This window comes from Pocillopora damicornis, chromosome 8, assembly GCF_964200805.1.
Source record: "Pocillopora damicornis chromosome 8, jaPocDami1.2, whole genome shotgun sequence".
Taxonomy (NCBI): domain Eukaryota; kingdom Metazoa; phylum Cnidaria; class Anthozoa; order Scleractinia; family Pocilloporidae; genus Pocillopora; species Pocillopora damicornis.
In genome coordinates this window covers 8,067,110-8,092,953 of record NC_142677.1, presented here as the reverse complement: position 1 = coordinate 8,092,953, position 25,844 = coordinate 8,067,110, and the positions used below count along the sequence as shown (strand labels likewise).

General features: G+C 38.4%; 5 protein-coding genes across 7 annotated transcripts; 3 read left to right on the top strand and 2 right to left on the bottom strand.

Moving 5' to 3' along the window:
- Nucleotides 1–2: 2 nt before the first annotated feature.
- Nucleotides 3–9,756, top strand: LOC113685584 (putative ammonium transporter 3). Of its 2 annotated transcripts, none has more exons than XM_089180157.1 (4): nt 3–250; nt 6,711–7,286; nt 7,373–7,755; nt 8,536–9,756. In XM_089180157.1, exons 2-4 carry the CDS (start codon nt 6,713–6,715, stop codon nt 9,061–9,063), a joined length of 1,485 nt encoding a protein of 494 aa, XP_089036283.1. In that variant the 5' UTR covers nt 3–250; nt 6,711–6,712; the 3' UTR covers nt 9,064–9,756. The 2 variants fall into 2 exon arrangements, with proteins under 2 accessions (XP_089036283.1, XP_027058919.2); XM_027203118.2 differs by lacking the exon at nt 3–250 and adding an exon at nt 5,673–6,064.
- Nucleotides 2,052–4,557, bottom strand: LOC113684670 (putative ammonium transporter 3). The gene is made up of 2 exons (XM_027202066.2): nt 4,284–4,557; nt 2,052–3,979 (listed from the first exon to the last, which is right to left on the bottom strand). The coding sequence occupies exons 1-2, from the start codon at nt 4,426–4,428 to the stop codon at nt 2,379–2,381; spliced, it is 1,746 nt and encodes a 581-aa protein (XP_027057867.2). The 5' UTR covers nt 4,429–4,557; the 3' UTR covers nt 2,052–2,378.
- Nucleotides 9,409–14,142, bottom strand: LOC113684661 (putative ammonium transporter 3). The gene is made up of 4 exons (XM_027202058.2): nt 13,965–14,142; nt 11,705–12,232; nt 11,243–11,408; nt 9,409–10,727 (listed from the first exon to the last, which is right to left on the bottom strand). Exons 1-4 carry the CDS (start codon nt 14,140–14,142, stop codon nt 9,758–9,760), a joined length of 1,842 nt encoding a protein of 613 aa, XP_027057859.2. The 3' UTR covers nt 9,409–9,757.
- On the top strand, nt 14,082–21,793 carry LOC113686347 (putative ammonium transporter 3). Of its 2 annotated transcripts, none has more exons than XM_089180158.1 (7): nt 14,082–14,218; nt 17,221–17,361; nt 17,841–18,077; nt 18,310–18,507; nt 18,689–18,938; nt 19,358–19,632; nt 20,262–21,793. In XM_089180158.1, exons 2-7 carry the CDS (start codon nt 17,253–17,255, stop codon nt 20,549–20,551), a joined length of 1,359 nt encoding a protein of 452 aa, XP_089036284.1. In that variant the 5' UTR covers nt 14,082–14,218; nt 17,221–17,252; the 3' UTR covers nt 20,552–21,793. The 2 variants fall into 2 exon arrangements, with proteins under 2 accessions (XP_089036284.1, XP_027059762.1); XM_027203961.2 differs by lacking the exon at nt 14,082–14,218 and adding an exon at nt 16,052–16,320.
- A 1,752-nt stretch (nt 21,794–23,545) lies between these two features.
- On the top strand, nt 23,546–25,480 carry LOC113685573 (alpha-1A adrenergic receptor). The gene has a single exon (XM_027203106.2). The coding sequence runs from the start codon at nt 23,638–23,640 to the stop codon at nt 24,670–24,672; it is 1,035 nt and encodes a 344-aa protein (XP_027058907.2). The 5' UTR covers nt 23,546–23,637; the 3' UTR covers nt 24,673–25,480.
- Nucleotides 25,481–25,844: the final 364 nt, after the last annotated feature.

Here is a 25,844-nt window from a genome sequence, read left to right as displayed (position 1 = left end):
TTGTTAGCTCTTTGGCCTTCAAACTCTTGACGAGGAAAGGAAATGTCATCGTTCCCATAACCTAAATTGGAAAATCAGATCCAATTGGGTTCTGCATATACAATCAGTGCAGTGCGGTTAGGAGGTCGGTATACAAAACAAGTCATTTTTAGGAGTTATTCGTTTCACACTGCGAGGATGATGAAACCTCCCATGGGTCTCGTCAGGAGCATGTAAACGTTGTTATTCTCCTGGTCTCGTTTGGAATAAGGTATCGCTGCAAATGAATTAAGTATCAGGATCAACAATTTAGAAAAGACAGTTATATAGTAGTGTAACTGGGTCTTTCCTTCCTGTTGATACTACCAGCTATTATGCCCTCAGCTGAAGCCGCGTTCTGTGGCTGCAATATAGTTGGTATTCTTAACTTATTATCATTTTATTATTACAGCCACATAATGAAACTAGTAATAAAATAATAATAACAATAATAAGGAAGGTCTATTTAACAGATCCACGAGGTGGTTCTTCTCTGTTAAATACATACCTTGCGATTAAAAATAAATTACAATATTCACGATCAAAAGAAAAATAATCCTAGAAAAGATTACGCAGCAAAATTAAAAGTAGAAGTAAGACTAACAGATTTAAAGTTACAGTAAAAAAGTTCCCTGACAGTCTCAAAAAGGTTCTGTAATCTTTAGTTTCTCATAAATTCTGGTAAATTGTTATCTTAGAGAGTGTCGTTTTCAGTCAGGATGCTAATCTAACCAAGAGTTGCTTGAAACTCAAACAATTATCACATAATTGTGCGAATGCACCCAAATTCTCCAGAGGTTCTCCAGATACTGAATCAGTCTCTCAAACTCCTGTACAAAGTAAACAATAACTATGAAAAAATTCTTAAAAGGAATCTGGCTTCCCCTATGGTATTTCAGAACATTAAGTGTCCTCAGACTTTATCTGTAGTGATTTTTTAATAGTTTACTCTAATGATAATTTGTCTTCACTACTGTAACTAGCTCTGAATTGGGGGTTTTCCTGCTGATGGTCATGCAATCCAATATAAATCTTTAGGGTGCACTGCCAGTTGTGGCACAATCATCTGTCTATCTGTAGCTGGTCACTGATTTGTGGCAGTGTTATATTTTGAGTTTTATCGACTGAGTTGTTAATGTAAATTGGCCCCCACAGATATTTCTTAAGCTGAAGTTTCATGTGTTAGCCCTTCCTTATTTGCTCTGAATAACACAAGAAACTGGCTATACTAGCCCAGTTGATAAAAAAAATTATCTTGTAATACCTCTAGGCCTGTCCTGATTGTTGTTGTAAAATGCTGGAAAGTTGCTCACTGGAGTACTAAAAAGTTGCTAAAAAATTTCCAAAAATCCAAACATTTTTCCACCTACGTATTAAAAGTTTCAAATGGATACTCTTAAGTCTAACAGAAGACAATACATGGTTCATTTGTGTTCAAAAGGTTGGTAACCATTCAAGAAATTCACATAGATTCAAATTTCTTACAATCTCATGAACTTCTTGACACTTGATATTTGCTCTAAACCTATATTTGCTCGAAAACTTCTGAAAAAAGGTAAAAATTGCCAGAGGTTGCTAGAACCACAAAAAGTAGCTCCAAACACCAAAAGTTGCACAAGTGGGACTAACCAGCCTGCACAGACACAGTGTAACAGTTTCTTTCAAGACCTACCCCTTTTATTCAATGATGCATTCTGTTTTGTACCTTTATGCAAAAAGAGAAACAAAAAGAAAAGTCACATCAAGTTCATACCTTCGACTTATCTAATACCCAGTAATAAGAGGGGATATCAGCAGTGCGAGCATTCAGCAAATGACTATGATAATGACAGACTTCCACCCACAAGATATTTCTTGGTTGTTGCTTCTTAGTTGTCTGTAGTAATTGGAGAGTATTGAGAATTTGGGCCAAAGTTTTGGAATTTAAAGTTGTGAAAAGTAAGGATCATTAAGATGACAAATGCTACATGTTCTAAGGCCAATTCTAAGGCTATTTTTATGAAATGTCTATTTAAGGTAATGACTACATATAATTAGAGACTTGTAATAGAGAAATTTTATTTTGCTAATTAAAGTGCAATAATTGCGTTTGATTAGAAATTCATTCTAACTTACAGGCCGTTTGGATAAGTGAATCAGAAAGGAAAAATTTTCAGGAGAACACATGTTAAGAAAATTATTTTGATTGTCAAAGAAAAACGCATCGCACATTTTACTCTTTTTTACAACAGATTTATAACTTAAGGACAATCATCAACAACTTAAGATTGGTTATAAGAATGTGCTGCCTCTTTTACTTGAATAGTGTTTGCTTTGTGTTGAATACCCCTTGCTGCTCATGCCACAGGTCTGAACCTTGCTTAAGTTCTTGTATGGTCATCATCAGAATTTCCCTCCTGCTCTGCCGGTGACTGAGTAACTCTCCTCATCCGCTGAGCACCTCTAAAAGCAAGCGCTATGGCCCTAAACCTTGCCACACCTTTCCTATTTTCAGCAAAGGCCTCACCCTCTCCTAATTTCTCTTCCTGAAATTCAGAGACTTGAGTGAAATTTCCACCACCCCTAAGGACAGATGCCACTGATCTTAACTTTGAGTGACCTTTCTCATTTTCTTCTGCCTGTAACTGATTGACCCGCGTGCTTCGCTGTGCACTCCATAAGGCCCCCACTATTGTTTGGAACAGAGTAAATCGTAGGTTTTTCTCTTGAGGATATCCAGCTGGACTATTGGCAGGTGCAACTTTATTCTTTATTGCCAATGCTGCACGCATCCGTTCAAGCTTCTGAAGCTGCTTTGGTGTCTTTCGCTCCGTGCTGTGATCTACAGCGTGTTCACAGAAGTCAGCACCCAGTTTCTCCTCATATTCAGAAAATCGGAAATGTATAAACTTTCCAATGATGAAAAACTGCAAAAATGCAACCACGGCTGCCCACAGTCCAATTGTTGAGCATGCCAGGAGCTGAACTCCCAAAATTCTGAAATGGCCACCTTTGAAAACACCGTATGTCTCTGAGAAATCTTCTAGGCGATCTTGTTCGACGAACAAGCCGACAGCAAGCATACTCCAAATGGCCCCGCCAGCATGCGTTGAGATAGCGCCGACAGGATCATCAATATTAAACTTCTCCAACAAAAGCCACCCCATCACTGAGATCACACTACCAATGAAACCAATGAAAATGCTTTCCCCAGGCCTGGCAACGGCACATATTGCCGTGATACTCACTAGACTACCCAGAATTCCAGACATGAAAGTTGGTACATCAACACGCTTCAAATAAAAGACACTAAACAGATGGGCAAAGATGCCGCCACCAATAGAGGCATTCAGTGTGCAGACAGCAGACCGAGAAGCAAGCTTCCATTTACCACCACTGACTCCAAATGTGCTTCCACAGTTAAAACCGAGCCAGCCCCACCAGAGCATGAACATACCCAACAGAACATTGGTCGGAGAAGCCATTTTTAGTGTCAAGCCATTGTCATTGTACTTGTTTCGTCTTGGCCTTAGCATGATGGTCCCCACCAAGCCAGCAACCCCACCCACTAGGTGTACAGGACTGGCTCCACCCACATCTATCACTCCAAGCTCTTTCAGCCAGCCGTGCTCTCCCCAAACCCAGTAAGCTGGAAAACAGAAAGCCAACGTGTTCGTGAAAGAGAAGACCATATAAGCTTGCAAATTTGCACGCTCTGCGATGGCACCTGACACAATCGTTGTTGCGGTTGTTGCAAAAGATGCTTGAAAGAAATACAAAGCGAACACGCCTCCCATTCTTGACCGGCTTGCGTCAGCAAAAAAGTTTGCTGATCCTGAAAATGCATTGTATTTACCATGTTCATCGTCTGGTTCTCCCCGACTGAAAGCGAAGCCAAATATCCAATAGGAGAGGCCACCGAAAATCACATCCAGGGCATTCTTTACCATAATGTTGGTCTCATTTTTCTTAGATACCATACCTGGTGATAATCAAGTTCAATACAAAGACTATAAGACATTGTTAGGTATAATACTGTCAGGCAGTGCATGTGACGTTAAGTTAACAAATCAAATAAAACCCACGAAGTGAGTGCCCCCTCTCAACATCCGAGGTAAGTTATCATTACTTGTGTAGACTTGACATAACAAGATTTGTCACGAAACAATTTCTCACGATCCTGTGAGATTCCTGTAGCTTTACCCCAAATGGAGTATGCCAAAAAAAATTTCCTTAAAAAAACCACATTTTCTTAAAATTATGAATATCGAACTGATTCAACTGACCTGACTCAACTAGTCCGAATCCAGAGATCATGGTAAAGATAATGAAAGCACTAGTCAAAATCCAGACGGCGTCACCATGGCCAACTTGAACTGCTTCGGTGGGAGGAACAGAAGTCATATTCGTTGACGATACATTAAGGCTCATCTTAAAATTTGCTTGCTGTCAGATTCTGTCGATTTCACCTGAGTCGAGCAATTTTCGTAGAAAACGACAGAGCAAATTAAACTGCATAACCAAGTACCTTGTTTTATACTTTCCTTTGTAAATCATCTCGAGACGTGAGATTGGTTTGATGAATATTTCATGTAATCTTACGAGTGAGTCATTTGTTCACAGTTTGACTTGCACAAGGAAAGACAACACATCAGCAGGACTCCAGGTAATTTTTATCATACTACGTATGTTAAAGCTCAAGACAAAAGGTTATGTTTTATCAATACCGCAATTCGACTGTTGCCAAAACAATTACTATTTAAAAAGAGGACGAAGTTGTATAGAATTTAGCGATTAAAAAGTGAGAAAAGAAGTGTAATGTTCAGGTTCTTTATCGCTGAAATATCATTGGTAAAGCAAATTACACTGATTGAAACTACTCTACGTATCGTGCCCTATGGGAAAGTTGTGTTTGATCAATATTGAAACGGTGCAAAATTACCAAGGTTTAATTATACTAGTTACAAGCTTTCCGCACGATGAAAACCAAAACAAAACTAGGGAAAACAAATTGCTTTTCTGTGGGGTTTGAAATGAAGTTTCATTTTATCTGAGAAACAGAGTAAGTTGAGCTTATTCAAAAAATACAATACGGTTTCCATCGCCATGCAAGTTTTTCCTCTAGATTTTTCCCATAATTATTACATTAGATTTAGGCTGTATTGAAAGTAAATTATGAAAATAAACGCAGTTTCACCCAAATTTAAGTGAAAATAGTCAAGGTTATTAATGTACAGATATTTCTGATGCAAACAACAACCATTCTTTTTCCAACAAATTCAAGCACCTTAAGGTTACAAAACAGTTATTTCGAAGTATATTGTCAATTATTTTCTTTTACCAAAATTCAAACTGTATAGCAACGTTTTCCAGTTTAGAATTTTAGCTTTCATTATATATTTTTAGTGTTCATATAAATTTCTTACATCAAGCAGGGCAGTTGATTAAGATTATTTATAGGTCAGCGAATGGCAGGCTAACTTCGCTACAATAAGAATGATTTATTGATCAGCGACAACTTGTTAATTAGGGAACACCCGTGAATGCTCTATCATCATCTAAGGCCATACGAGCTATTTGATGAACAGAAAAGAAATATTGAATAATGAATGACTGTTTTGTTCGTCATCTTTATATACACCTTTATTTCAAACAAGCTCTCGGTTTGGTAGCTCACCGCACCTTACACAGAACTGATTCACTCAGTAAGAAGAAGTGTTGTTTGTCAAATAGGTTAAGTAATTTGGACGCAAACAAACTAATTCCATATAACAAGAAAAACACATCAAACAACAAGAAAACACATTCAATGATCAGAGTGTCCACGAGTGTTAAACTGTGACTGAAAGGCTGTTAAAAAAAAAACTAATCCTAGTAAATGTAATGGAGAAATTCGTTTACCGCCTTGGCTGAAGCAGGACAGTCGCAATTGCAATGGCGACGTCGACAGACTTTCCGTTAGAAGGACTTACAGGAAGGCCTATCGATTATGAAGATGCCACTTGGATTCTCACTAGTGCCTTTATTATCTTTACCATGCAGTCAGGGTTTGGACTCATTGAATCGGGTAAGTAGTGTATTTATCAGGCACAACGAATTATTGAAACTGTTAAGAGAAACCTTGGCAAATTTGTTATGTAGAGCTAAAAAGAAGAGATAGAAAAACAATCTTGAATAATTTGAGATATTTCTCTGTTTATCAGAGTTTCCATTTTTGTAATGCATGCAGGGTATCTAAACAAATACTTGCCAATCCTCTTTTTTTTCTCGGATCAGAAAAAGGGGTAAGCTAGGACCATTCAGTTTATACAACACGGTCAATATAAAACTCTCACGCATTCGGAAAATCGGGTTTTGCCTCGAGGTAAGGTTTCGCATTCAACAATAATAAACAAAAAAGGTCAATATTCGAACCAATGATCCAACTAAGGTAACAACAAACTTACAGGTTAAAGACATTTTAGATATGTCGATGTAGTATGACGACCATTCGAGCTCATGCTGAAGAGCTTTTCCTTCATAGCATTCGGTGAAGAGGGATGTGGGTAGGGGGCTCAGGTTTTTTGGTTCGTCTCCATGTCTGTCGAGAATGTTGCATGCTTATATTGTTTGTTGCCCAAAACTGTTTCCGTCCTGTCACAAGCAAATCTAAGGTATATACTTTTATACACAACGAAAAGTCACAGATATAAATTGTTTATGTTCTTTTTCAGGAATGGTTACGATAAAAAACGAGACAAACATAATGGTCAAGAACGCCATTGATATTATCTTTAGTGGTCTATCTTTCTGGTTATTTGGTTTCGGATTAAGCTTTGGAGTAGACGAAGGTACGAACGCCTTCACAGGGGTCGGATATTTCCTCACAGAAGTACCTATCGACAAAGGAGAAGTTTATGCCATGTACTTCTTCCAAATGGCACTGGCTTCCACAGCGACCACAATTGTGTCCGGATCTATGGCCGAACGAACGAATCTCAAGGCTTACATGCTGTATTCCTTCGTGAGCACGCTGTCAACGTGTTTTCCAACTCACTGGATCTGGGGCAAGAAGGGACTTCTCAAGGAACTTGGTGTCATCGACATCGCCGGTTGCTCTGGAGTGCATTTAGTCGGAGGAGCCGCAGGACTCGCTGCTGCAGTCATGTTAGGGCCTAGATTAGGTCGTTTTGATGACAACAAGAAAAGGCTCCAGCCTTGTTCCATGACTAATGTGCTGTTAGGAACGTTCATGTTGTGGTGGGGCTGGCTGGGGTTTAACTGTGGCAGCACCTTTGGTATCACTGGAGGTAAGAAGTGTAATGACTGATCTGGGCTTGAGTTTTTTTAAGTCTCAATCTTTATTTTGCTTAGTTTTCCGTTGCTTTATTTGTAGAAAAATGGAAGTTAGCCGCCCGTGCAGCAGTTGTCACATTAAATGGTTCAATCGGTGGGGGTATCGTCGCAATCGCTTACAGTTACCTCCAAGATGCAGAAACATTAGATGTTCCAACATTCGTAACTGGAATCCGTGGCGGTCTGGTGTCAGTTACAGGTATATGTGCTCTTGCCCGACCATGGGAAGGAATTTTGATTGGACTGTTTGGTGGAATGTTCGCCTGCTTACTGTCTGACGCCATGATTAAACTTAAGATTGATGATCCGGTCAACTGCGTTGCTACCCATGCCGGAGCAGCAGTCTGGGGTATGATTGCTGTGGCTCTATTTGCTGAACAAGAGGAAAACGAAGGATTCTCAAAGGAAAAGGGCCTATTTAAAGTGAGTTTTATGCAATTGACACAGCTGGCAAAGATTGCAGCGACATTTATGATTGCAGCGACATTTATGATTGCAGCGACATTTATAATTGCAACTAGACAGGACAGGCATGGTTTGTGATTTTAAATCAGTGTGCCCTCGCGTATTTTTTCTTCATGTATTATTTGTAACCAAGTATTCGATTTCCTTAGTAATAATAATAACAGTATTATAATATTCGTAACAGTTTGTATTTTTACTTTTTGAGTTCCTCGATTTTTAATTCATTACCTTAAACTACACTGTTAGTTTGGAGTTGTGGTACAAGGTGAATTTATCGGGAGTCGGCGGTGGAGATATGAAGGTCTGGCAAGGATCTTCGATGTAGTCTGGGCGTGGAGGGCTATCAAAACAAACACATCTAATCAAAAAAAAATTCATGACAATAATTATGAAACACAAATACAAATGACATCAACTAAAATAGATACTTTTCATAACGAGCGCGGGTCAAAAAATCTGATTTTCTCGCCTTTGCAAATGAAAACAAACCAAAAACTGAGCGAGTTAAAATACTTTCGCGGTTCTTAGGAACCATTCACTTTGGTAATGTCACAATAGAATTTACCTGAGACATAAGTTAAAACTCTCTTTTGTTATCAAACGGGAAGGTGCAGTGTCGTGGATTTAACATGTATCCCTTGATTCTACATTCACCCTCTCCTGTCTCGGTTGTCACCAAGTTATTTTTATTGCGGAAAGAAAATATATGCTGACTAGAGACATAATTGTTTCTTGAAGGGAGGAAGCTGGCGACTGCTCGGTGTCCAGTTGCTTGCATGTCTTGTAACAGCAGCTTGGGCAGTCGTGACGACAGTTATTCAACTTTTTCTGATCGAGAAGACAATTGGAATACGACTTACGCGGGAGGAAGAGTTACAGGGATGCGACTTTGTAGAGCATGGAATCGGGGAAGAAACTGGGGACGAGAAAAAAGGTGAGGAGGCCCCACAGCTGGAGAGCTCCAGCGCACCGAACCGTCTTGTATCTGCTCAACGGAGAAATGTAACTGAAAGGGAACAGAGCCAGGGAAAAGATCAAGCTTCAAAAAAAAATTCCAGCCAGAATCGTATATTTAGTTCCACAGATATAGGAAAAGACAACGAGGGCTCACGAAATTCGAACGAACTGCCATCGATGTGCAGTTTGGAGTCGGATATTGAGGAACTTCTGAGGCAGGAATCATGTTATCCTATGATTAAACGAAAGGGTACCTTAGACAAATGTGTACAAGTTATCTGCGAACATGGTGTGTTGATTGAACTGTAAAATATTCTTGAGATGTTGATATATATATATATATATATATATATTCTTTACCATCTCATCTGCACCAGAGTTTCTGGCTATTACTACGTGAACACGAACCTCCTCATATCATAGTCTATTGCATTAATAAATTTCCGTGTTAATCTAGGAGTGACTGACATTTGGTCAGTTCTGTCTTGTCGTAGTTTTGATAAATATTCATTACATTGAAAACAAATAGCAATCAAGCTTTTAACTTAGTGTTTTGCGCCAGCATGGTATCACTATTTTGGGACTGAGCTTATCCAAACTGTACAGATAACCATCCATTAAATAATAGGTAAATGAAATTAAAGCACACAAGGCCAACGTACCTTAACTTTATTTGCACAAGACATTATACAAAACGTAAAAGGTCACCTTTTTATGACGATTCAAAGGTTAATATGTTTAGCACTACGAATTAATCGATATTTGAACCGTTTATTTACAAGGGGGGCCTTTCTATGAGACAAATCTTCGATATAGCAACAAATTATTTAGGCCAAACTAAAGAATAAAGATCTATTCGCACCTTCTTTTCGATCACTCTCTAACCTGCATTCCAATATGCAAAGCAATTACTCCATTCTAAAAAAAACAGCATCTTTGCGAGTGGATTTCGAATGAAATTTACCACTATTTTTAGATCTTGATAATAAAGGTTTTAAAGCATTTACTTTGTCAGTTTTCTCATGTCATTTAAACTCAGCCTTAATTCCTGACTGTCATCCGCTGGTGTGAGGGTTATGACCACGGGAACTTTCGCCTTAGGCTGGGAAAATTCATTAGGGACGTCTCTATCCCCATTTTTCTCGGAGAAGCTGACTTTTCTCGTAGATTGGAGAACTTTATCCCATCTTTTTCTTGAACTAAAAACATTGCCGGAACTGTTGGGATCAAAGTTATTCTCGGCTTCATGGAATGAACTGTGTTGTTTTCTGTGCGTCGTTTTATCATATCCCGGGATGCTCTCTAACGATAGTTCGGATATCGATTCAGTGGCAGATTCTTCACAGTCTTGCAGTCTAGTGTCATCACTTCCAGGTTTAGAAGTTCCATTACGTGCTGAAGGATTTTTTTGGGGATTTGAATCCGCTTCTCCAATATGTCCATCTTCGCCTATGGGGAACACTCTATTCTGTGACCCTGTCACGGGGCGTACCCGGTTCTCAGGTCTAGCTTGTGACTGGTCAATTCCATGTTCACAGGCATCAGCTCCGAGGATCTCTTCCTCAAGTGGGAATCTCAGCCCCACAGATTTTTCAATGATGTAAAGCTGCATAAAAACTGTTATGACGGTCCATACTGTTATGGACACACATGCCAAAAGCTGCACACCAAGTATCTTCACATGACCGCCTTTGAAAGCACCATAAGTTGAGGAGAAAGTATTCTCAAGGGTGTCTTTTTCAACAAAGAGTCCAACAGCTAACATCCCCCATATAGAGCCTCCTGCATGGGTAGGAACTGCACCTACAGGGTCATCAATTTTGAGTTTGCTTAGAAGTTGCCAGCCAAGGATAGAAATTGCTGAACCGATGAAGCCTATTGCTAAACTCTCTCCAGGTCTCACAACACCACATATGGCAGTGATACTGACGAGGCTACCAAGTACTCCAACCATGAAGAAAGGAATGTCCAACCTAGAAGAGAAACGTAAGATGTTAGTTTATCGTTGATACCCTTACATTTCTGTCCTTGATTAAACAGTGGTTGGGAAGCTAAATTTAACAATGACTCTTACCTAGAGATCATTGGTTGTCACAGTTATGGCCATTGTCAAAGCGATGTTTCTTCGTGTCCTTTCCCGAGAAGATTTGAAAACCTTACCGCTAGTAGATGATATCGCAAAGATACAAAATCTCACTCAGATGACCTCGAGTGTAGATGCGTTTCGGACTCAAACCCTTAAAATATTGAAAGCTCGGATATCATCAATTCAAAAAGACATATCCAGTATTTATTGGCAGGACTGTATGAAAAGTTGGTTTTTTCGTCCATGGAATCATTCATTTACAAGCCTCTCAACCTCACTGTCTAAGTGACCGAACGAAACAAAGAATTAAGGAGGGCTTAAGAACTTACAAAAGGTTGCCTTAAAACATGCATGCATCACGTTCAGGAAATTATCGTTTGGCAATGATGCCTTTTATCTCACCTGTTGCATTTAAAGTAGCTGTAAAAAGTAGCGAAAACACCACCACCGCATGAAGCATTTATGGTACAGACCGCAGACCTAGAGGCAAGCTTCCATCTTCCACCGCTGACCCCAAATGTGCTTCCACAGTTAAAACCGAGCCAACCCCACCATAGCATGAACATTCCTGTAATGAGAGAAATAGGAGGAATAACGTAGTTTCTCTTCTGTAAAAAATTTCTTATAACGGTACAAATATAGTGGTAAATATCCAGAAATATTAATTTAAAATAAATGGTATATGAACTACTCATATTATTGACTCAAATCATGGCTGCCGATGAATCTGACCAAATAACTGACTGACGGATTGAATGACTAAGTTACTAGCCGATTCATTGACCGATTTTTAAACAAACTGACTTATCGACTGAAGCATGAAATCTCAAACCTAAAGTTAAAAATTTAAATACCCGTACATACCAAGCAATACATTCGTTGGACTTCCCATTTTGTGCGTCAAGGGTGCATTTGCATCTGAACAGCTTTTAAATCTTCCAGCTCGGGGCTTGAGCATGATAGTTGCGACCAGACCTGCGACTCCTCCCACAAGATGTACTGGACTGGCCCCACCCATGTCGACCACTCCCATCTTACGTAACCAGCCTGTGTCCCCCCATACCCAGTGGGCTGGGAAGCAATATGTTAAGGTATTTGTAAAGGCAAATATTATGTACGCCTTTAAGTTCATCCTCTCCGCTACTGCTCCTGAAACGATGGTTGTAGCGGTAGTGGCAAAAGAGGCTTGAAAACAATAAAGTGCGAACACGTCGCCCATTCGCGTCTCCTCTGCGTCTGTGAAAAAGCTTCCATAGCCAGAGAATGCATTTGCACCTTCGTCCTTTCCAAAAGTGAAAGCAAAGCCGAACATCCAGAACCCCAGGCCGCCAAATATAACATCAACAGCGTTTTTCACCATTATATTTGCTTCGTTCTTTCTGGAGACCATACCTAGATATAAGCAATAGAGAAATTATTGACCATATCCAAATTGCACATCCAAATTAAAATACTGGAGTACTTAATGATATGACGAGTGAACTTTTCCTGATGTTTTAATAAATCACTTTTTTTATGTTGCAGCCAAAAAGTGCCAGAAAGCTTGTTCTACAGCTAATCACATATTAGCGATAATGGAACCGGTTTCGTGTGTTAGGATTCGTCGAAACAGAGCTCAGGTAGTACTGTTTTAGAATTTTGGCCTCTTACGCAATGGGCAACGACAAAAACGCACATGTCACAGGTTAGAAATAAGCTTTCATTTAGTGTTTCCAAAGGCCAAATTTTCCACCCTAATAAGGCAAACCAAAGGCTTAAATACAAAAAATTGTTCTCTAGAATAACAGTCTGTTTGTCAGCTCATCCTTCAATGATCCAGAAAAGAGAGTTGAAGGCATACTTGTAGTCACTGTTATTTTAAGATGGCGCTGCAAACCTCTATAGCTACTTACCATCCCATAGAACAATTTCCTCACTAGCAGAAAATGGAAATTAAAATCCAAATTTGCCGTCGCTAAGAACAGTTTGCCAAACACCTAGAATCACGTGATTCAAATCTTCTTCTCGTTAAGATAATTTGAAATGTCTAATTTCAACGCCACTATCCTTATTATTTTATTTTTGTTTTATTTGCAGAGGCGAGCCTCTTGTGTATCACCATAATATTTTCTCCTACAATGAGGTATAGCAATGAACCATTTAATTTAAGCTCTCCTCTGAAAATACCTCATTTGAGACGATTAGCTACCATGTATATATTTTCGTGCGAAAGCTTACTTAAATTATTTTGCTGGTTTATGATTGGATTATTTAGCAGACTCCCGATTTCTACTCGTGTTTATGATTTCATTAAAATATGGCTTTGATGTAAACAGAGCTTAGGCAGCATTATCCAGGCTCTTAATGGAATAACTTGCCAGAGAATAATTGCAAAACATGCATGACAAGGCCATTGGTAGCCAACTTACAGGTGGAGAAATAGATCAATTAGCCACATGAAGAAATGCGAAACAGGAAAAAAAATTCATAAATGACATATTTGACGTAGGGGCGAATTTTGCAATATAGGAAGTTATCATATTCTACAAAAAACAGGAAACTAAAATTGATATGTCGAGTAAACATATGGTAAGACTAACGCATGAGGTAGGAAAAACCTTTGGCGAATCTCACGAATCCACGTTCGGAAACGCATTACGAACATGATAAAGCGAAGAGGAAACAATTAAAATATTATGTTTTGACATATCCAAAATTAATTCGTCTACTTGCAAATAAGAAGTCAAGGGTGCATTTAATCGACAAATTGCGAGCTGGTGTGTTTTAAAAAAAGTCCTTCCACTAATGGAGTTTATGCCTTCCCTCATTCAGTCTTCTATTTAGTCATTTTCTTTTACTGATTTTGTGAAGGTTAAACCTTCAAGATCTTTGGATTTCGGTTAATGCTGATGGGAAATTTCGAGTTTCGTTTCCATAAGCCGAGGAAGACATGATAAGTTCCATCTTAAAAATCCCATGATTACAAATTTGACATCACTGGTGAACTGAACAATCATTTAGGATAACGTGAAATAAAGATCTCGAAAACTCGAAATATGAAGTAAATTAAAACGATACATTTCTAATTTTTTAATTCGGTGTTTCAAGCATCAGGAACCAACTGAAATCCCAAGAATAAGCCTACCAGATTCTACAAGTCCAAATCCCGAAATCATCGTGAAAATGATGAAAGCACTGGTTAAAATCCAAACAGCATCACCCGGGCCATCCATGGTATCTCTTCCTCGAGGACTTGTAGTTGGTAGTTCACTGCTGGTAAACGGAACAGAGGATCCATTAAAAAGCGACGAGTTCGTCACCATGATTGCTGATGCTGATCTCTTCCCAAGTTAAAGAGTGATTCTTCGGCTCCTTTACGTATCTGAAATAATTAATAAGGTGGGTTGATTTGACATAAATAGTAACCTAGTGTAGCAGAAGAGATTTACAAATTTGTAATGATATTTCTGTTCCCTCTGATTATGATTGCTTTTTCTCAAAAGTTTAGGTAAAGATTGGTTAAAAAGTACCTTATGATATAACAAAAATCGCTTAAAAAGGAAGATTTCACGCAGATCGTTAACAAAAGCAATCGCAAATTATTCATACATACGGCGTTAGTTTAGCCTGTCGGTAAACGGCTGTTTTCTAAGTACGCGATTCAGATTCTGAATTTTGTTCTGTTTTGTTTCTTTGAAATAAGGGCCTTTCTCAGTCCTGCCTACCTCTTTGTGGCACTTAGCACCACTTCATGAGTCATATACAACCAACACTGTATATGAAATCATTAGTATGCAAAGTTCGTCCTTGAACAAAGCTTTGAACAAATACTTCATTATAGAACAGATTTCATACATCAATATCAAGAATTATAAAATAAGCGAGCTTCTCTTACAAATTTTCTAACGAATGTTGTTAGTCTTTTCCATCGCACTCTGTATCGCAAATAGACGATTGGCGCTGGTTATGGTTAATAATTCAGACCAAGTTAGAATATAAACAATTCTTTGTTAAATATTCTCACCTGTTCGTTTTTATCATGCAAAGAAGAATTCTGATAGGGCGCCTGACATCTTAATTGTTTCAGCTTTTTTATAAGTTTACCGAATCCAAACAAATGTAAAATGTCGGCGAACAGGCAAATCAAAAGAACCCTTAAAAAAGCGAAATGCTTCTGGATCCATTGAATTTTTTTTAACGGGATTCAATATAAATTTTCTACTTTCAAAAAAGACAAATTTTAAATTAACAATTCATGACGGAGGACTCTGATGATAACGGATTACCAGTGTATACATTACCTTTATTAAACATCAAGTCGCAACTATTGCATAACCAAAATTTTTATCTTTTGAATACATTTTATGATTTATGCGAGCTGAAGTGAGTAAGTGTCTCTCAAAAAAAAGCTAAACTAAGCTCAAATCAAATCTTAACAAATATGAGTCATCCTTGTAATTTTGGTTGCATCCGGTCGTTTCTCGAATAAAAGACAGGGTCGCATAAACTGCGTAGGTTATAGAGGTGGATAAGGCTTATTTAGTACAGAGAATGTGTTGTTATACAAAGGCTGGAGCGTCTGAAAGGAACATAACATGCGAAAAGTCGAGGCAACCTGTAAATAGACCCAGCGCTTATCCGGCGGGAGATAATTTCAAAGAATTGTCTCGAAGATATGCAGAATAATTCATGAACAAAGTCGATCGCCTAAGAAGCAACAGCTATCATTTGCTTGTGTTAACTGAGTTCTCAATTTTTGTTTTGATCTTCGTTTGAAACCTATTACGAGTAAATACCCTGTTGGGCGGTACAAAATTCCATACAAATATATTTTCACCTTGCTGAAAAGGAGCCTTGTTTCATTTTTTTATATAAACACAAAAATCAGCCGATCAACAGAGAAACGAAATACAGGAAGAGAGAAATGTCAATTTCAACGGACTACTCTACTGTACTACTCACGTTTCTTAAGCAACATGTTTGTTGAGGATGATAGCTTTTCTATTCCATTTATTTCGAGAGTAATCTTCAGAAATCAGCAGGGAGGTTTTCATTGGTTAATTGGTAATTTTGATCCAGTTTCATAGCGAGAAATTTCAAGAAACTTGACATTCAATGCAACTCTTAAGTATTACGGAGGCTAGTGGGTCAAACATGTTGATTACGAGAATAAACGAATCTTCATTTTCAACGAAAATTAATTTATATTTTTGTGTCGTTTGTTTGTTTGTCTTAGAACTGTTGTATATTTAAATCAATAGAAGTTATTTAAAAATTGCTAATAGGATGCGGTAGCTTGCACTGTTTCAGTTTGCATAAATTGCGAGTCCGCCGGCTGTAACTGATGGTAAAATTAGAGATGAACTCTTCTAGTACTAACATAAATGGAAGCGAGTCTGTAACAAGCCCTGCTGAGTTGAATTCGGACGATGCAACATGGATTTTGACAAGTGCTTTCATAATATTTACAATGCAGTCTGGATTCGGACTAGTGGAGTCAGGTTTGTTTACCCAAAGTGTATAATTTGCTGGTTCATTTTCGGAAAAAAGCTGATAAAAAAAATTCCACTTCACTGACTCACTCAAACAAAAAGAAATAAAAAACTGCGTAACCAAGACATAGGATACACCAGAGGTAGAAAATAAACCAGAATGATAAGTCGAAGTTTGGTATATTTGTGTGTGTTTTTTTTTTTAGAAAATCAGTAAACAGTTACGTAAGCTGAAATTGGAACTCGACACCTTGTAAAATTGTATTATGATTTTTCCCGTCGCGATTTTTTCACGTTTATCTGTTTCAATATCGGTTCGTTTTTGAAAAGAAATTTTTATTAACCCTTTGACTCCTAGAAGTGATTAACATGTAACTTCTACCTTCTCCTCATACATTTTCCTGCAAACAGGTAATGAGAATACTCAAACTTGTCAGGTAGGATTTTTTGTTTTGATCTAACAACAGATTCTCATGATCAATTTACAGGAAAATGTGTAGCAGCTAAAGGAGATAATTAACAATTAGATATTAGGAGTTGAAGGGTTAAAAATACTAGGTTGAGCGAGAGTCGGTTCGTAACTGAATTGAGAGTGCTGAAGACACGTAACATAAACTGGCAGTTTTGAAGCATAATACATGTTATGCCAAATAACCATAATGAAGGTATTCCTTATAATTTGACCGTACTAAAATAGGTTATATCTTGCAAAGAGTCTTCAGACCCTAAAGCCCGCTTCGGATTGTGACAAAAATAAGGTTATTGATGTTCATATCTGAGAATAACTAGGAACAACGTTTGGTAACTCAATAATCTACATCATTTTAACGTATTTATATAGGACATTGACCGAAAAAGCAATTTTTAATGGCTCCTAATACGCAGGCGTCATTTCCCTACGATTTCCAGGTCTGGTCTCTCAGAAGAATGAGGTCAATATTATGGTTAAAAATGCCGTGGACGTCATATATGGAGGACTATCTTATTGGTTGTACGGATTTGCTTTTAGCTTTGGCATCGCTGAAGGAACAAATGCCTTTTGTGGCATGGGTAAAGAAATAGAGACAGTTTGTAAACTTTTTTCATACAATTTGCCTGAAATTATGTGTCGCCAGAAATTAAAAAAGAATCGTTTTTTATCTTAGTTGCATGCACAGCAATGAAGTTTCAAAGTAGCGAACCAGCTTCCTGCCTTCGTAATTGATAAAGCAAAACTGTCCTTGCTTCATTCACTAACTAAGGCGCAACGAAGATTCCGAGAAAATCGATGTTATTGTCACAGCAATTAATTATTGTTTTATTTTTCGTCAGTTTAGGGTTGAGCCATTAAACTAGCCAACCAGCCGCTTCTACCCTCTCAATATTAACTGAAGAATTATTCAATGGATTTTATCAACGTTTGAAAAAGAGGCCCACTCTACATCTCCGTGTCATTTGATGCACTTTGCTGAATGCATATCTTGTATTTCCCAAGAATAACATGGAAATGTCTCAACCGAACGCTTTTTCGTTGTTTGCTTTCCCGCCAGGTTATTTTGCGATGGACGTAGAAGCTGAGCAAGGAGATGTGTTCGCCCTGTATTTCTTTCAGATGTCGTTCGCCACAACTGCCACAACCATCGTGTCGGGGGCAATGGCGGAAAGAACTCATCTACATGCATACACAATTTACTCTTTTACCAACACGATATCGTACGTCTTTCCAGCACATTGGCTGTGGGGTGAAAAAGGCTTTCTCAAGGAGCTTGGTGCTATTGACATTGCAGGTAAATCAAAATGAAACTTTGCGCTATCAAGAGAATATTCATAACTTATTTCGCTATAACACACCTAAGTCTTCAGAAGCTTAAAAGGAAAAATGTTGCAGTTTTAGACATCGTTGAGGATGGTTGTATCAGGAAAACATGACTAAGACGACACGTTACTTATTTCATTTTTTTTTAAAGGATTTGTGGAGAGCATTGATGAATATTAGAGCTTGATTCGATTTTTCTACAGGGTGTTCTGGTGTTCACTTAGTTGGAGGAGTCGCTGGTTTGGTGGCCTCGATCATGCTGGGTCCGAGACTAGGACGATATGACAATTCAGTCAAGCAAGGAAAGCCGGGGTCACTCACCAATGTTCTACTGGGAACGTTTATGCTGTGGTGGGGCTGGCTTGGGTTTAATTGTGGCAGCACTTTTGGAATGAGTGGAGGCATGTAGATGTTTTAGTTATTTTGTTGTGATAAAAAATCTAAAAGGAAAATGAAACAACACTGGCAGGAGAATTTTTTTCACCTTTAGAACTGACTTGAAAACCTCCTGGTGGAAAAATCACACAAAGTTTTTAAAGTCATGATCTTTGTAAAAACCGGGTCTTAAATTTTCTTCCACAGGAAAATGGCTACTTGCCTCAAGGTCAGCAATAGTAACATTGAACGGGTCAATTGGAGGAGGAATCTTAGGGATAGCTTACAGCTACTACTACCGAAAAGGAAAGCTGGACGTGGCAGTATTCATAACTGGCATTCTAGGAGGTCTCGTGGGTATCACAGCCATCTGTGCTGTGTGTCGTCCTTGGGAGGCCTTCCTCATAGGATTCATAGGAGGATTGGTTGCATGCGGCAGTTGCGACATTATTGACAGGTTGCTATGAAAACCGTTCTTGCTACAGGCAGTGTAATGAACGCTTTAGCATGTCATATATAGTCGGGGGATTGAGAAAAAACTCGTATTGTCCTCTTCATTTCTCGGCTGGTTTGATTCGGTTATTGAACACTAAATTAGGGTTTTGGTTCTTACGTTTGCCAATTTCTAAGGGGAACGAAAGAAACAATTCCACGCTACCTTAGAAGCGTAAGGGGCTTCTATTTGCATGACAGCTTTACAATTTTACTCGATTAAAGCACAGGAATCCTGGCTTTATCTTGGATTTTTATTTTTTTTATTTTTTTGGTTTCTTTGCTCAAACTGTTTGCAAACACAAATTGCTCTATGCTGCTTTTCGGGCCCATTTCAACAACGACAAAAACTGATGAATATGCAACAAATAAATTATTTTCTAGATTGAAAGTCGATGACCCTGTGGGTTGCATAGGAACTCATGCTGTTGCTGGTATTTGGGGGATGATTGCAGTCGCTTTATTTGTAGAAGAAGACGAGCTTGAGGGATTGTCAGATGCTCGTGGGCTCTTCAAAGGTGGCAGCGTAAAACTGCTTGGTGTCCAACTTCTGGCATGTGTCGTTATTGCCGCTTGGAGTGCTATGACTACATGGCTACAATTGTTTCTTATCAATAAAATTCTTCCAATTAGACTCACTCGTGAGCAAGAGATCATAGGTAAGATTAATTTTCCAAGTTCAACACGACTGGAATGACAGCATGCTCACTTTGTGTGCCACTTAAATATACCTTGATAGCCGTAATTACTCTCTTTCTTCCCCATCACCTAAAGTGATTTTTACCCTCACGTCTCTGCCATGCTTGCACAAGTCTCCACAAACACTAGATTATTTATATTGACTGCTTTCTTTTCTAAAAACCGTTATGTGAAAATCTCGCCACATGACGAAAACGTAGGATGGTATCGTGCTACACAACAGCAGTAAATACCAAAAAACCAATATTTAAAGACGTGAATACTTCGAGAGAAAAGCTATCTCTGCGTACAAATTGGTGTGGTCACAGGCAGCGTAAGCACCACAGGCACAGATTATAAACTGTTTGTAATTTCCTGGTATGGGGGAGAAGCAATGGAGTCTTTTCCTATCCCCAGCTACATTTTAGGAGTGCAGTCCCTTTCTGTTGTGTATTTCTTATATTTACATAAATTTTCTTAGGCTCTTGCTGTTCAAACACCTCTAACCCTTAATTTTCTGCCGTTCATATGGCACGTCGGGAACGTGCTTGGATCAACAATATGTCAAATAAGACTGCATTACAACCAGACACTCTTGATATACCCTTAGGTACTGACAAACTTGAGCACGGGATTGACTGTAATGATTCTGAGGACGACATCTTTGGACTGGAAAACGATACACTGGAGGGAGAAGAGGACGGAGTCGACAGTTTCGGAGAATACACCAAAAATGAAGCTCTAGCTAATAGGCACGGAGCCAACATGGATCAAATACTTACCATTCGGAATCTTCCAGGATATGCCAACTATGGTCTCGAGTCCAGTTCAGGAAGCCATTTATCGAAGCGAAAGATGACAGCTGAAGTCGGAGTACAGGTGGATCTGCAAGACGCTTAACTTTTCCAGGAATCACGTCTCCTCACAAGCACTTATTCTGATGATCATTTGACATCTTTAGACCAAAGTCAAGTTTCATTTTTTTGCAAACGTAGAAAATGTGCTAGTCAATCTTTAAATTACTGTGAATACGTAAATATTTGATTTTCATATATTCACAATCATTTACTCATCACCTAGCGAGTTCATTACAACTCTCAGTTGGTAGAGCAATGCTCCGGTATCGCAAAGGTCATTGGCTTTAATCCAGTACAGGCTTGAATTTTTCCCTTATTTTGAGCCTCATTTTCACTACCGCCTAAGTAGTATTCGTTACTGCGAAGGTCGTTTTCATATTTATCAGTTACCTTTATAACTAACTTAATGAACTCATGAATAGGATCCGGTTTTATAGACCTTAGACTGGGCTAAAACCGAATAACTAAGAGTGTCCACACCTTATAAAGTGTAAATTTATGCGAAAAATTAACTCGCAATTTACTTCTACTTCGAGTGATGTATAATGAGCGATAACAATCACCCGCGAGATACTAGTGTGAAGTTTGCAAATGGGATAGCCGACGAATGTTTTTAAGTTTACCATGAGGACTTACTTTTGAGGATAAAAAACGTTTTTGTCATTACAATTTTTAATGTTGGATAATCAAGTCTTATTAGTTCCTGTTCAGAATATTAATTTGCGTCCTCAAAAAAAACGAGTTCCTTTCAATTGGTCACTAAATTTAGCGGTTTTGAATAACAACTAAGCCCTAACACCTCAGCTTTCGTTGGTTGTTTTTCTTCATTTTCCTTAACTTGAATAATTTAGAAACTTTAATTAAGGTTATGTTTGTACCTTGGTTAGTTATAGGAAAGGTGAGCTAAATTAAAATCCGTCCTTTCTTTCCTAAAGAACTATTTGAATTTATGAAATTTTGCTGCTGTGCAGAAAAGTTTAATCCTGATCTTACTTGTAATCTTGAGAATATGTGAGATCATTCCTCGTCTTTATGTAGCACAAGAGTACAAGAATTTAAAGCTCTAATAATCTCGGATGAAAGTATGTTATTGTAGAAATACTGCGAGCGTGTTTTGTTCGAAAATTGCTGAATGGCGGATGATGGACATGTCAGTGATAGGTCCCGCTACGATTATTACTCAGTGTAAGAAGACGGTTTCTGCTTTAATTTTGACGCATGTAGCTAAGCTTGTATTGTAAAGTTGTATCCTTACTATGGTGACCAGAATAAACTCTTGAAAGGACTTGATTTTGGCCAATAATCTATTGCTGGTGTAAGTTTAAGGCTCCTGATTCCCGTCAACGTCTGCCTTAATTTTTTCACGAGTAAACAGTTTCCAAACGGCCACATATACACTTTAGAATTTTGGTAATGTCACAGTTCATATATCTGATAGCAATTTAAATTTCAAAACAGAGAGAAGATTGAAAATAGATACCTAGACCAGAGAATGTTGTCAATCAATGCTTGAAGTGATGTCAAGAGTATTTCAAGAGTATAATCGCCAACCCGGTTCTTCAAAGCAATAAAATTTCGCAGAGGACTTTCCTCGTTTTCCATATCGTTAAGAACTTCGTTGTTGAAATAATTATTAGTTTCATTACATTCAGAAGATACATTGGTCTGATTGGTTACTTCAGGTGACACTGCAACTGGGTTATAAGGACAGTAATTGGCTGTTGACTACAAAGTGTCACAGGGTTAATCGCGCGAAATTAATGAAAAGAGTCTAACCTAATTTACGAAAGTGACCTTTTTCTCAGCTGCGCTTGCTTCTTCAGGTTAAACGGAGATGTTGTTAATCTGCTAATGGTCTATTTAAAAATTGTTACACAGATCTTACAGTTTCATTTCTTTGAGCAGTTTTTCGCTCTCCGAATCCATTTTTTGTGCTATGCAGCTGTATTGAAATCTTGACGTGTTGAAGAAGCTTTCATGCAGTTGCGAACAATATCCGTGTAATTTTAGTGAGTTTAATTATCCCAAAGTTACGAAAACTGCCGATCCATAAATCAAGTTAATATTCCTCATGTCCAGGAGACAACCGCACAATAGTTGAAAAGTAATAAACACCGAAACGTAAAGTCGTGAGGAAACATTACGTGCGGCGTTAAGAGCTTTGCTATGGATTGCTGAAAATTGTATTACAAATTGAAGGAGTCACAGAGGCCCGATGACGCATTTTCTAAACCTTTAAAGATGACTCGTATGAAAAAGAGACTTCCTCTTAGACTGTTCGTACAGGACTAATGCACCATTCGCCACCTTTTATTGTTTACTTGTGACCGACATTTTCAGATACATATCAAATCATGCGCGACACACTTTCAGGTTTTCATCCAAGCCGGTATGCCATATCAAAATTGCAGCCGCATTTCACTAATATACTGATGACAATCCACATGTTGACATCATTTTGAAGTCGTGCGAAAACAAAGAGGAAAGCATGATCGAGAGAAAATCTTTCCTAAAAAATACGCAGCTGTTTCTTAATCCACAAGAGCTCTGCTTCATAATTGGATGCTAAATTGATGTAATTTTGGCGAACCAAACACTTCATTCAATTACGTGGTAGAGTCTCTTATTTTGTCGTTTCATTTCCTCAGTAAACCAAGAACGGTCCGCTATCCGCTTAAGTAATGTCAAATGAGTCATTCTCAGCTCTGTTATGTCTATACAACTTTGTTATCGATTAAATCGTTTCCCTAAAGGAAACGGTGGTCTTTGAAACCGGGTGTCGTATTTAAATGCAGATTCAGTTCTGTTCAGATACATACTGTTACAGATACGCAAACTGGTACAGATTCGCCTAGGAGTTATCGTAAGCAAATACGAAGCTGAACCGAACACCTTCAAACATATGAGCAAACGAAGGAGAAAAGAAGGAAACATCAAGTGTGATTGCATGCTTAGTTGACTTTGGTGGCAGCCACTGATAATGATGGAGTTTACAAAGAGTTTAATTAAAATAAAGCAAATAGGTATTGTGGTTAAAAACACTTTTTAGAAGTGCAGCGAGAAAAACAAACAAACTAATCGACACGGAAAGAAAACGTTTATTCACGCAATATTGCCTTCGTTGGTAATATGAATACTCATCCGCTAAACGTAAGCAATAACTCTGAGATTTCCGCATCCGTTAAAAGAGCAGAAACTTATTTAATCTCCTTGATATACGCGGTCATTGCTGTAATTGCAGTGTTTGGGAACATTCTAGTTATACTCGCGGTTTACATCAACACACGTCTGCAAACGAAAAGTAACTATCTCCTGGTGGCTTTAGCTGTACCCGACTTCTTCCAAGGTGCAGTTTCACTCCCCTTAAGACTAGTAGAAGTTCTGGACGTTAACTGCGATCTAAAATCTTTCTGTCCTGTTGCGATACCAGTGTCTACGTTGTTTGGCGCTGCTTCAAATCTTCATATTCTTCTTGTCGCTGTTGAAAGGTCCGTATCCATTTTTTTCCCGTATTACTACTACAGCTGGATGACGACAAAAAAGGTCTTGATGGGAGTTTGCGGGATTTGGTTGTCTGTGGTGACTGTCTCACTCCTGCCGGTCTTAGGTTGGGGTGGAAAAGAGCCTGAAACAGTGGTGACCTTCTGTCGATTCCCATCGTTTTTAATTCAGGAGTATATCACATGTCTTTACCTATTCGTTCACGTCATTCCAATAATCGTTGTCACCTTCCTCAACGTTTTCATCTTAAGAGAAAGTCTTCATCACTTACGGCGAATTGAAGCACAAGTCGTTTCCAGCGGTTTTAACCTCCCGGGAAGGGATAGTAATTCCCAATTTTTTCCACAGCCGGTGGAGGCAGTGAGACAGAAGAAGGTAGAAGCCATGAAACAGCGAAAGACGACGTTTATTGTGGCTGCAGTTGTGGGATCCTTCATCTTGCTAGTAGTTCCAATTGTAACCATCGACATCGTTGAGATGCTGACGGCTGCCGTGATACCAGAAGCTGTTGTTAAAATTGCTGTGCTGATGATTTACGCGAATCATTGCGTCAACGTTTTCGTTTACGCTGGTTTAAACTCTGATTATAGGAGGGCTTTTAAAAATATTCTTAAAAAATGTGTTAATGTTTTCCGTTTGCGTAGAACAGGAGGGCATGACTGAAGAAGGATTTAAACAAACAGGAAAAGAAGCGGGCTCGGCGTGTATGAAGCATATAAAATATTCTTGAAATTCTAATGATAGGTTTAAGATGATAGTAAGCAGTTCGACAATTTGTTCTCTCTGATGAAAAGCTCACACTCGAGACCTTAGATTTAGAAACTCTTTACAGAGGCCAATTTAAATTATCAACTTAGCCAGATTATCTTGTTATACTCCTCACCGACACAGCACCACAGTTTCTTTAGAAACTTACCCCCTTTCTTCATAGTTCTCTCCGTAGATAATAACGTCTCGGTCAACAATTCGCTGCATAATAAATTTAATATATTTGCATAATACATTTCAACTTTTGTATAATTTGTATACGTGTATGAAGACCAAAGCTGCATGAATTGACAAGAGCGTAATTCGTGATAAGAACACACAAGGAAGATTTCAAGGGAGGGCTTTTGATTAACGTCGTGAAAAAATCATAAAACCTTAAACATTAACATATGTACATATACTGACCTAATGTACATCGTAACAGCTTTTTGCCATTCTCTTTTGATGAAGGTGAGCAGGGTTTACAAAACCGTAAACTTAGTTGGCGAATGTAATCAAAGGCAGAGGAAATTATTTAACTATCTTATGGTAGCACAGAATGCCATGCCTCCAGCACTAAGGATTCAAGAGATAGAGAGTGCCTTTTCTGTTGTATTTTGTAATAATCGTTGCATTTTGTAATGAAATTGTCGAACTATGTAATACCTGTCACACTCAGTAATAACTCTTGTCGCACTTTGAAATAAAAGTACTGTTGCGCTTTGTAATAACAGACCATCGCACTAGTCGAACTCTGTAATAAATTTGGTATAGATGGTCCGAGGGAAAATCGACCTGATAATAGCTGTCATGCCAGTCAAAAATGATGATAATAGTAATGACGATAATGAAAATAATATTGATAAAGAGGAAGTACAGTTGTGAACTTCCCTCCTGTGGACGACCTCAAGACTGCAAGACAGAGTCCCTGCACAAAATATGTGGATATCATCATATAGACTACGGCGTTATACAAGGATTTCCAAGAAAAGAGAAAAAGCCGTAACAACACTCGTGAAAAAATACGATATTTTTTCACGTGTATTGATATTGCCAATCAAATGCTGACACGTCACTCGCGTTTCGCA